The sequence below is a fragment of the Canis lupus genome, chromosome 11 (assembly GCF_003254725.2).
Source record: "Canis lupus dingo isolate Sandy chromosome 11, ASM325472v2, whole genome shotgun sequence".
Lineage (NCBI taxonomy): Eukaryota > Metazoa > Chordata > Mammalia > Carnivora > Canidae > Canis > Canis lupus.
Window position 1 is genome coordinate 54,882,108 of NC_064253.1, and position 12,173 is coordinate 54,894,280.

The 12,173-nt window shown below is 47.3% G+C and overlaps 1 protein-coding gene across 2 annotated transcripts in view; it reads right to left on the minus strand.

Moving 5' to 3' along the window:
• The window catches only part of TBC1D2 (TBC1 domain family member 2), a 50,584-nt gene that overhangs the window by 10,213 nt on the left and 28,198 nt on the right, over positions 1–12,173 (minus strand). For both annotated transcript variants that reach the window (XM_025432540.3, XM_025432541.3), the window contains exons 6-7: positions 9,990–10,385; positions 4,613–4,723 (exon numbers count right to left, since the gene is read on the minus strand). In XM_025432540.3, the coding sequence (XP_025288325.1) occupies positions 4,613–4,723; positions 9,990–10,385 (507 nt within the window). The remainder of the gene's footprint in view (positions 1–4,612; positions 4,724–9,989; positions 10,386–12,173) is intronic.

Below are 12,173 nucleotides of genomic sequence, written 5' to 3' on the forward strand. Positions count from 1 at the left end.
TAAACAATGGAAATAATAAATAGAGTCTGCCCCAGGATTCTGGGGAGGATGAGACGAGCTGATGTGTGTAAAGGCTCTCCCCAAGCACCTGGCCTAGAGCAACTCTCTGTAGGTGGCACTATGGAGCAGTGCCCAGGAGATGGCCATGTGGCTCTGGACAGTGCCCCTGTGCCTTCTGCTTCTGTATTACCGGCTCTTCCTGTTCCTCCAGCATACCACCTCTCTCCCACCAGTGGCCTTCCTGAGTACTCCCTGCCCCTGTCTTGAACTTCTGTATTTCTATGTTCATAGCTGGGTGTGCAGAGCAGCTCAGGCAATTTTCCTGGGCCCACTTTCCTTCTGTGTAAGCTGGTCAGGAAAAAATCGGCCTCAGAGCATCGACGTGACCTCTGGGCCAGCCTGGCTCCTGTCTCATCCTGAGGTGGCAGAGGGGGAGCCTCCTGGTCAAGGCAGCCATTCTGCTGCACTCCTGCCCGGGTTACCATCTCCTGAGCATCAACTCCAGGCCATCTGGTGAGCCTGCTCCCCTCCCCTTTCCAGCTGGCTCCCACGTCTGCGTCCCTCTGCCACCAGGGCCACTTCCCGAGCCCCCTCCCAGTACTCTTCTTGGGCACTTCTGCTACAGACTCCCAAGTCTCTGTGCTCCCCGGCCCACCTCTGCAAGCCAACTGAGCCCCCAGCTTTCTCAAAACATAAGTCTGATTGAGGACCTCCCCACCCAAGACCCTTCTACAGCTCCCAGTTTCCTCAGAGAATGTCCCAAAGCTCTTCCCTCCCCACCTTCCCCCACCTCTCAGTCCACAGGTGTTGACCACGCTGTCTTTTTTCTTGGAAGGCCTTTCTCTACTCTCTTCGCCTGGATAGCACTAACTCACTTTTAGGACTCAGCTCAAGAAGGTACTCCCACCAGGAAGTCCTCCCTGACTTCCTCCCTCCCTTTGGGCCCAAAGAATCTTGTGTGCTCAAATGCATCTTGATTGTGTTTGACTCCCTTGCTAGTCTGCACGCAACCTCCCTGAAAAGTCTGAGAAGGCCTCTTGTTAGTTCCTCTTTAAATGTTCAGTTGAATTCATCAGGAAAGCCATAAGGTCCAGGGCTTTTCTTTGTTGAGAGATTTTTGATTACTAATTCAACCTCCTTACTAGTTACAGGCATATTCAGATTTTCATTTCTTCATGATTTAGTCTTGAAGGCTTCGTGTGTCTAGGGATGTGTCCATTTCATCTGGCGATCCAATTTGTTGGTATACAATTATTCATAGTACTCTTATAATCCTTTTTACTTCTGCAGAATCAGTAGTAATGTCCCCACTTCCATTTCTGACTTTGAGTCCTCTCTGTTTTTTTTTCCTTAGTCCACCTAGCTCAGGGTTTGTCAGTTTTGATCATCTTTTCAAAAAATCAATTTTTGGTTTCATTGATGTTCTATTACTTTTTTGTTATCCAATTAATTGATTTCTGCTCTAATCTTTATTGGTTCCTGCCATCAGCTAGCTTTGGGTTAGTTCTTTTTCTAGTTCCTCAAGTTGTGAAGTTAGGTTTTATATTAGAGATCTTTCTTTTTTTTTTTTTTCTTTTTTAAGATTTTATTTATTTATGAGAGACAGAGGCAGAGGGAGAAGCAGGCTTCATGCAGGGAGCCTGATGTGGGACTCGATCCTAGGACTCCAGGATCACACCCTGGGCATGAAGGCAGGTGCTAAACCACTGAGCCACCCAGGGATCCTTTTCTTGCTTTTTTTAAAGTAAGTGTTTATAGCTATAAATGTCCTCCTCAGCACTGCTTTTGCTGTGTCCCTTAAGTTCTAGTATGTTATGTTTCCTTTCTCCTTTGCCTTTAAGTATTTTCTAATTTCTCTTGCCATTTCTTCTTTGATTCATTGTTGAAAAGTATGTTGTTCAATTTCCACAAGTTAGTGAATTTTACCTTTCTGCTTGTTACTGATTTCTAACTTCATCCTGTTGCAGCTGGAGAAGATACTTAGCATGGTATCTGTCTTTTTAAATTGACTGAGACAGAGTTTGTGGCCTACAAATACCTCGTCCTGGAAAATGTCCCATATACACGTGAGAGGAATACGTGTGCTGTTGTTGGGTAGATGTTCTGTGCTGTGCCTCTTGGATCCAGTTGGTTTACTGTGTTGTTCAAGGCCTTTAGTTCCTTACTTATCTTCTCTTATTGAGAGTGAAGGTATTAAAGTCTCTACTATTATCACAGAATTACCTATTTCTCCCTTTAGTTCTGTCCGTTTTTGCTTCATATATTTTGCTGGTCTCTTACCAGGTATGTAAATGTTTATAACTGTTGTATCTTCTCACTGTATTGAACCTTTTATTAACATATGTCTTTTTCGTAACTCTAAAAAAAATTAAAGTCTCTTTTGTCTGACATAGCCACCTTGCTCTCTTCTGGTTACTATGGCATAGAATATCTTTTTCTATCCTTTCACTTTTAATCCATTTGTGTCTTTGGATCTAAAGTGAGTCTCCTGTACACAACATATAGTTGGATCATGTGTTTTTATCCATTCTGCCAAACTCTGCCTTTTAATTGGAGAGTTTAATCCATTTAAATTTATTTATTTATTTTTATTTTAAAAAGATTTTATTTATTTGTGCATGAGAGACACACAGAAAAAGGCAGAGACATAGGCATAGGGAGAAGTACGCTTCCCGAGGGGAGCCCGACGTGGGACTTGATCCCAGGACCTTGGGATCACAGCCTCTGAGCTAAAGGTAGATGCTCAACCACTGAGCCACCCAGGTGTCCCTAAAGCTCTAACATTCTAAATTGAATTTATACCAGCTTAACTTCAATAACACGCAGAAACTCTGTTCCTCTATAGTGCCATCCCTACCTTTTTGGTTGTTGTCACAAAATTACAGCTTTATACATTGTGAGCACCAAAACATAATAATTATTTTAAATGCATTGGTTTCTGAAATTAGGTAGAAAGCAAAAGGTGGAGTTACAAACCAAAGTTGTAGTAATACTAACTTTTAGATTAAGCATTAAAAAAGTATTCTCTTAAATGATGTAGAAAACAAAGGTGGAATTACAAACCCTTTTTACCGTAATACTATGTCTTACAGCTGCCCATGTATTTACCTCTACTGAGATTTTTGTTTCTTCATACACCCCTGAGTTACTGTCTAGTGTCTTTCCATCACACCCTCTAGGACTGTCCAAGCATTACTTGTGGGGCAGATCTAGTGGGAACAAAATTTCTCAACTTCTGTTTCTCTGAAAATGTCTTAATTTCTCCCTCATTTTGGAAGAAAGTTTTGCCAAATATGAACTCTTGGTTCATAGCTGTTTTTGTTTTCAGCACTTTGAATATATTGGCCCATGCCTTCTGGCCTCCAAAGTTTCTGATGAGAAATCTGCTCATAATCTTCTTGAAGATTCCCTGTATGTGAGGGGTTGCTTCTCTTTCTGTTTTCAAGCAATCTCTTTATATTTGGCATTCAAAGGATTGATTATAATGTGTCTCAGTATGGGTTTCTGTGAGTTTATACTTACTTGAAAATTGTTGAGCTTCTTGGTTGTTTTTATTTGTGTCTTCATCAAATTTGGGAAGTTTTCAGCCTTTATTTCTTTTCATATTCTTTCTGTCCCCCTCCTCCGTCTCCTTCTGGGACTCCCATACTATAATGGGTACGTTGGTCTGCTTAATGGTGTCTCACAGATCACTGAGACTCTGTTCACTTTTCTTCAAACTTTTTTCTTTCTGTTTCTCAGACAAAATAATTTCCACTCTTATCTTCAAGTCCACTGATTTCCTCCTGCCTGCTTGAATCTGCCTTTGAATCCCTCCAGTGAATTGTTCATTTCAGTTATTGTACTTTTCAGCTCTGGAATTTTTTGTTTGTTTGTTCCTTTGTAGGTTTTCTAAATCTTTATTGAAATTTCTGTTTTGTTCATACATTGCTTTCTTGACTCTCCACATCTTCCTTTTGTTCTTTGAGCATTTTTAAGACAACTGTTTTAAAGGCTTTGTCTAGTATTATCTAGCACGGGGTCTTTTTCAGGGGCAGTTTTTCTTGACTTATGTATTTCCTCCAAATGGGCCACACTTTTCTGTATCTTTGTATGCCTTGAGATTTTGTTGTTGAAAACTGGATATCTGAACACTAGAAATCAGATTCTCCCAATTTGAGAAAAAACTGATTTTGTTTTTTGATTGTTATAGGCTGTCTCTGTGCCAATGGTAGCCTAAAGTGTAAACTTAAGCTCTCAAGTCTTTCCTGAGCCTTTCCCTGGATATGCATGGCCACTTTCTAATTTCCCTGTATATGCAATTTTTTTTGGAAAAAAAGGGGAAAAAGAGAAAAATGAAGGGGCGAGGGGAGGAATGGCTGCCCTCTAAATCCTCTGGAAGTTACTCTAGATGGGATGGAAGGTGCATTAATGGCTGTCTGTCTCTTCCTCTGTACTTTGGTGATCAGAAGCAGCAATCAGAGCACAGATGCCTGGGGCTGGAAAGGCAGCTCATAAAGAAAGGGCACAGTCCAGAGGTAGGGTAGGCAGGTGATAAGGACAGAATGATATGGGGGCGAGAAGGTGACGGACCAAAGAGTGGCTGGGCATGGAGATGGACTCTGCCTCTTACCTTCATCAGGAGGGCCCTCTCCTTTTCAGCCACCCTTCTCCAGATCTTTGTGACCTGATGGATCTCGGAGTTGAGGAAGCGATTCTGGGTCCGATATGCTTCCATGTCATCCTGGAGAAGAAAACAAAGCATTTGATGTGATGTACCATAAATATCTCCCTGGTTCTCACCCTCAACTGCCAACACTTCCTTCCTTTAGAAATTTCTAATAATGACAACAGAAGAGAAAGTCTAAAAGAAGTAGTATTGTAGACAGCCCCCATCACTAATCTTGATCCCAGCATGATACAGTAGAGAGGGCATCAGGCCTGGAGTTTGAGTCCTGGTTCTGACTTCCTGGCTGGGAGGCTTCACTGAACAAACCTGACCCTCTGTTTTTTCACCTGTAAAAGGGGCAAATACTATTCCACTGGGCAGCTGGGAGACAACATGAGGTAACGTGTCATAACACTAAGTATAGAGACCAAAACAAACATCCAAATAGTGCTTGTTTAAAAAATAAACATACGTAGTCATATATTTGCAATCATACTAAACAATTTTGGATGGAATTTTTTTTTTTACTTATTGTCTTATTTACTTAATGTCTCCTTGTAAATACATTTGACCCTTCAACAACTCTGGGGTTAGGGGAGCTGATCCCACCTCACAACCCACTCCTGAATAGTAAAAATCTGTGTGTAACTTTTGACTCCCTGCCTCCAAAATTTATTTTTTTAAATTTTTATTTATTTATGATAGTCACACACACACAGAGAGAGAGAGGCAGAGACACAGGCAGAGGGAGAAGCAGGCTCCATGCACCGGCAGCCCGATGTGGGATTTGATCCCAGGTCTCCAGGATCACGCCCTGGGCCAAAGGCAGGCGCCAAACCACTGTGCCACCCAGGGATCTCGCCTCCAAAATTTAACTGCTGATCACCTACCATTGACTGAAGCCTTACTGAGAACACAAAGAGCCAATGAGCACACATTTCATGAGATATGCGTAGTAAATATTGTATTCTTACATTAAAGTAAGCTAGAGAAAAGAAAATACTAAGAAAATCATTAAGAAGAAAAAATACACTGACATTACTATATTGTGTTTATCAGAAAAAAATCTACCTATAAGCAGACCCGTGCAGTTCACACCCGTGTTGTTCAAGGGTCAACCACACTTCTCTATGTTACATAAGCTTTCCAATGATCATTTTTAACGTCTGATGACTATTCTGTTGGGTGAATTTACTGTACCTTAATTATAATCATTCTCCTGTTATTTTTTACTTGGGCCCTGAGTATTTTCAGTTGGTTTTGGTTATGAATAATGCTGTGATATGCATCTGTGCACCTAGAGTTTTCTTTTTGCATGCTGTTCAGTAGACAGAGTGAGATCCTGCTGCTGGGGCATTTGAGGAGAAGCTGGCCAAGCACTGAGGAGGCTCAAACAGGGGCCTGAGCCTCAGAAAGGAGCAGCCACAGCACTGGCTCTGAACCTTCATTTTACTGGGATGGATGTTACAGAAGTAATGGACAATGCATGCTCACAACTATACCTACCAATTCTAGGACATTCACTAGCCAAAACTCAAGCCCTTTTGCTCCCACTACTCAAGAAATGTACTGGGCTGTAAGTGCATGTGAGAGACACTATTGCAGGCATGACCTTGGCTAGGGCCTGATTTATTTGGAAACTAAGAGCACCACACCAGAGATGCCTGTGGCACCTCATTATCAGGGATGGGTCACGTACGTATGTACAGCTCACATCCTCCCTGGGGTGGGGGTGGGGGGCTGCATTTTGGCCAAGATCCTTCCCAGCCCAGAAGCTCCAATTCATACGCAGGGTCTGCTGCCTTCTGCCTAGATGGTTGACCCAGTGGGAGGGCCACATGCTCCTATGGCTCCTTAGCTAAAAATAAAAGCCCCAGGCTGACTTCATCACATGGCCTCTCACCACTCCACTCTCCACTCTCTCTGTGGTGTCTCCTGTCCTGGCCACCCCTGCTTTTGTATCCCTCACAGTGCCCGGGCTGCAAGGCTTTTGTGCACTCAGGCTGAGTTTGCTCTCTGCTCTCCGTCTGGCCTGAACACAGGTAGTTCCAACTCCTCAGTGCAGACTTCCTTCTACTCTCCCACATGTCTATCCTAGATCAAACTCGGCTCCTTTTTCTCAGAAATGCTGCCAGGGGGTGCCAGCTGCTCCTCTGCACAAGTGTCTGCCCACTTCCTCTCCACAACCCCCACTTTCTTATCCTCATATGGAAGCGTGGTGAGCTTGGTGCAAATCCTCATGTTTGCAGTACGAGGACCAACCTCCTGTGAATATCAGGATTTTCCAGGACCACTCCCCCTTTCTGTGACAGTCATCTGTTTTGGTGTCTGGACATTCACAGATTCATGAACACAAAAGCTGAGCGGGCTCCATACACCATTACCTTGTGCCCCCAACCCGTGCTGAGCATGTCACTCCATTCAATCTCCCTAGCAGCTTGGAAAGTAACTCAGGTGGGATCTCAGAGGCTCTGAAAGGACAAGTATGTTGTCTGAGGTCACACAGCTATATGAAACAGGGAAATTTCCCATGGCTGCTGTGTGTGTTCTTCCCAAATACCTGGGAAAATATAAAAACTTCCAGGCAAGGGAGGAAGAGAGTTACCAGTTGCCTGAGTTCCTACTATGTGCCAGACCCGTCTCCCTCACACAATTATGTGGAATTTATCTTCCTAATGTTGTGGGCTATGTATTAAAGTACCATCAATCCCATTTTACAGATGAGGAAACTCCTCAGTCACGTGCCTAGAACACAAGAGGCTGGATCCAAACCCAGGTGTGTTCAGTCCACAGCAGGAATCAAAAACTATCGCTGGGTGAAAGCACATCAGTGGAGTCCACTGCTCTATATCACCTCTACACCGCCACTCAGTTCAGCCTCTGTTACCATCCCTTTGTCCTCATCCCAGGCCCCAAAGACACTCCCTGGCAGTTCCCAGGCTTTGGACATGTTGCCTGGGCCACCCTGCCTCCAGCCCAGATGGCGAGGGTGGGTGTGAGCACCCCTTTGGGGCAGCCATGGGGGCGGGAGGGGGTGGCGTCTGGGCAGCACCCCCCATTCAGCTCATCGCCCTACCTTGAGTGTTCTCCGCAGCTCAGAACTGTAGGGAGGAAAAAGAGAGAGCTCAGAGACAAGAAACCCACCAGACAGTGACCAGTAAGCAAAGGAGGAAAACACAACTGGAGAAAGAGATAGGAAGAAGAGAGTCTGCCTGCCTGCCTTCATGGGGGTCAGGAGCCTGGGAATTCTCTTGGGGAAACGCCACGTGGACCAGCCATGGTGCTAGTGGGGAAGGCAGTGGAAGGGCTGTGGTGAGACCCGTGGTCTAGCTTCAACCCTGCTGCTTGTGCTGTGGGACCCTGGACCAGTCCTTTCCCCTGTTCCGGGGTCAGCTGTCCCTGCCAGAAAAATGTCAGAAATGCTATCACCAACTCTGCCCAGATCCAATATTCAAGAGGTCAATGATTCTGTTCTCAAAATGGCAGCTTCAACAAAGGGGCATTTACTTAAAGTTGCATGCCCTCCATCCCAGGGCAAGTGGGAGATGTGAACATGCTCTGTCCCCAAACTCAAAGACAATGGATTTTTGTTGAGTCTTCTATTTTTCTAGAGCAGACACCTAAAGGCTAATAAATGAGGAACTCTAGCACATGTAATTCTCTTTGGCACCAACACTGGGCCTCTGAGGATCAGCTGTCACGGTATGTTAGGTTGATGGGAGCCCCCTCCTATCTGGGCTTACTGATAAATTCCTGAACATGCAAATCCAGAGGCACACTTGGTCTCCTACGGTGAGTCCATGCTTCCAGTCAGCTCCTGGGGGCAGTCTAGAGGCACCCAAAAGATCTATTTCTCTACACCACCCCCTGCCTCCACACTCCCAACCCGCCCTCCCCCCCTGCCCCGGCCCCCAGCTGCTCTATGGGGTCTTCAATTATGGATTCCAGCAGGATGGGCACAGAGAGAAGACTTTGGGCAGGGCAGAGGAGGGTAGGGAAGCAATCTGATGAAAGCAATTTTCCAGCCCCAGAGAGCTTTCTAAAGCTAGCTCCATCTGCATTTGAAAGGATTTAGTTTTTCATTTTGAACTCAAAAGAATCTGATTTTAAAGGGAAAAGATTCAAAGACTGGGTATGTGGTTTTTCATATTGAAGGAAAGGGAACAGAACCTGGGTTTGATGTCATCTTCCTTTACCCCCCTATCAACCCTGTGAGTAGCAACAGTGAGGCTGTTTTTATAGAGAGGTGAGGGACCTTGCTGGAGGTCACCCAGCTAGTAAGAGGCAGAGCCTGGATCCAAACACAGGTCTCCTCGACTTCACAGCTGGGGCAGGGGTCACTGTACCACAACTGCCCACTGGGCTCTCAAAAGCTTTTGGAGTTCTCTTTTTTGCTTCTGCTTCCCCTCTTCCAGCACAGGAGCTCCCTGTGCCACGTACGTATATCTACAAGTACAGCTGCGCGTGACGGGGTTTGGGGCAGGACTGGCCCTGGTTATACAGCTGCCTTTAAGGACTGTGAGGGTTATGAGCCCTGATCCCCAGCCTCAGGCCTCCAGGTGGTTTGGCGGCTCCTGTCCCCACGTCTTAGAGAGGACACTGCCATCCACGGCAGGCATCACACTTAAAATTACATTCCTGTTCCCCAAGCTGTAATTGGTCTCTGTGGGAGGGCACAGCCTCCCCAGGTGAGAGCCACGAGACTGGGCACGGGGGAGGCAGGGATGGTGGCAGTAGTGGGAAGGCCCAAAGAAACTGGAAGGCAGCGGAGCAGACACGGGTCAGAGAGTTCGAGTTCCCTGGGCTGCTCCACCCACACCCCTTTCTCGGCCTCGGCCTTCCTGCACACAGTGGGGAACGCACAAGTGACAGCCTCACAGGGCTGGTGGAGCATCAGATGAGATGATGGGAACAGGGCATGTAGGGCGGTGGCCGCCACACCGCAGACAGTGTCACAGAGGAGACTGCCATGGTTACGAGCAAGTCACAGCCAGCCACGCATTCCCTGGACTGTGTGCTGGGGGAGGCCGCCGGGCACCTCGGGGACTCTCAGGGGCATCAGTGTGGCACCGAGCTGGTCTGGTACTTGGGAGTCCTGACCTCATCTTGTGCTCTTCCACCTCTAATCATACTGTAGACACACCTTCCCTCTCCAGCCACTGATATCAGGAAAAGACAAATTGCACTGGACCTTCTGGTTAAGACAGTGAGACATGTGTAGCAATACTTCCAGCAGGAATATTCCGGTCTTAAGGGTTCTCCCTGCTTCACCTAGGAAACCCCCAGGGCCAAGAGCAGTGCCCTCTCCAAGGGCCGGGGGCCTGGAGGGCGGGGCCCCTACCTTCAGCTGCTCCATCTTCTCCTGCTGGCTCAGGAGGTCCCTGTCGGCAGCCCCCGGGGGCACGGGCGGCTGGGTAGGGGGGTGCGTGAAGTCCTGGGTGACCTTCTCGGAGAGCTTACAGATGACCTGCTGCTTGGCCTGGTTCTTGTCCATGAGCAGCTGCACGTGCTGCTGCAGCTCCTGCACCTGCTGCTCCCGCAGGCTGGCTGTCTGCACCAGGCTGTCCCGCTCCTGCTCCAGGGCCTCTAGCTGCCGGCCCAGCTCTGCGATCTGTCGCACCTTGTGCCGCACCAGCTCCAGCCGGTCTTTTTCTCCTGCCGAGGCCAGGTACGCGCTGGTCGCCCTCTTCTCCTGCTGGGCGGCTTCTAGCGCCTTGTGTAGGATCCTGACCAGCTCCTGGGGGAGAAGGGGGAAAGAAGCATCTTGTGAACTCCATGAACTCGGGGAAGGCCTGGGTGGGGCAGGAGCCTGGGCATCTGCTATCACCCACTCTCCTAACAGCCCTGAGGGGTGGCTAGCATCAGCCTCTGGGCCATCTCAGTTTCTCTTTTTCTGTTCAACCAAGTTTTACCTGGACACATGGTTCCCCAGCTGAAGGCCACATCTCCCAACCAGGCTTCCAGTGGGGTGTAGCCTAATGACAATATTCTGCCTAAGTGGGATAGGAGAAATTATGTGGGTAGCTTCTGGGTCCTATCTTTAAAGCCACCACCACCCACATGCTCCTCTAGTGCGGGGTGCCCTTCCTCCTGGCTGGGAAATGGCAAGACCTGGAGCAGCCACTTTGGGCTCCTAAGCAGAGGGTGTATGCTGAGGACAGCAATGGCGCTACTGGCTCAGAACTGCTCACTTAACCTCTGGATTCTTCCATGAGAAGGTAGGAGAGAAAGAAAGTTCCAGAGTGTTTTAGGCCAGAGTACTCAGAGGCTTGTTTGTTACAGCAGCTGAGCCTATACCCTACATGTCCCTTTCAGAGATGGGAAAACTGAATCCCCGCTGAACAGAGTGGCCTTCAATCCCAGATCATCCCCAGCCTGTGCTCGGTCAGTAATGAAGGCAGCAGATGGCACACTGCTGTGGCTCTTCTTCCAGGCTCCTATGGCAGACCTTACTCATTAATCTCAAAATTCCTTTTCTGGGTCATTGCTATGCTCCATGACTGAGAACATGGTTTCCCAGAGACATGTTACCTGTATTCACACCAAAGTATTCAACTAAATGAATCAGCTGGATAGGGTTATTGCTAAGAATGATTCCATTTTGTTTTTGTTTTGTTTTAAATGTTTTTTTTAAATTTTTATTTATTTATGATAGTCAGAGAGAGAGAGAGAGAGAGAGAGAGAGGCAGAAACACAGGCAGAGGGAGAAGCAGGCTCCATGCACCGGGAGCCCGACGTGGGATTCGATCCCGGGTTTCCAGGATCGCGCCCTGGGCCAAAGGCAGGTGCTAAACCGCTGCGCCACCCAAGGATCCCAGTTTTACATGTTTTATTTATTTATTTGAGACACAGAGAGAGCGCGCATACACAGAAGGAGAGGGAGAAGCAAGCTCCCTGCTCAGCAGGGAGCCGAAAGTGGGGTTTGATCCCAGGACCCTGAGATCATGATCCAAGCCAAAGGGAGATGCTTAACTGACGAACCACCCAGATGCCCCAAGAATGATTCCATTTTAGAAGAGAACTGCTCTAAATCATGACTTTGAGAAATGAATGGCAAGGTTGAATTAGCATGCATCTTCTGAAACCTGGGGACCACGGACTGTCCCTCTTCTAGTTTTCTCCTTTCCCTCTGGCCATCCAAACTTTACGCTCCACTTGCTGCCAGGCTCTAGGCTGGGTGCGGGGGCCCAGGAGGGAATTACTTAGAGTTCTCATCTTCAAAAACCACCAAGGCTGGTGGGAGCAAAAGTGAACTACCGTAATGGAGTAATTTACTGCAAGAGGGAAGCAAGGGTGTATGTAGATGGGGATACAGAGCAGAGAGCAATGACTTCCACCTGGGATGGAGGTGGGGGGAAGACCAGTATATTCTACAGAAGGGCAGAACAATTGAAGCTGATCCATGAAGAATGAGAAGGGCCAGAGACAGTCAAGTAGCAGGAAGGAGTTAAGGGCTGGAAGGGCTTTCCTCGTGCTGAGTCAACAGCTCCAGCAAGGCCTCAAGGAATGAAAGAGCCTGTGTGGG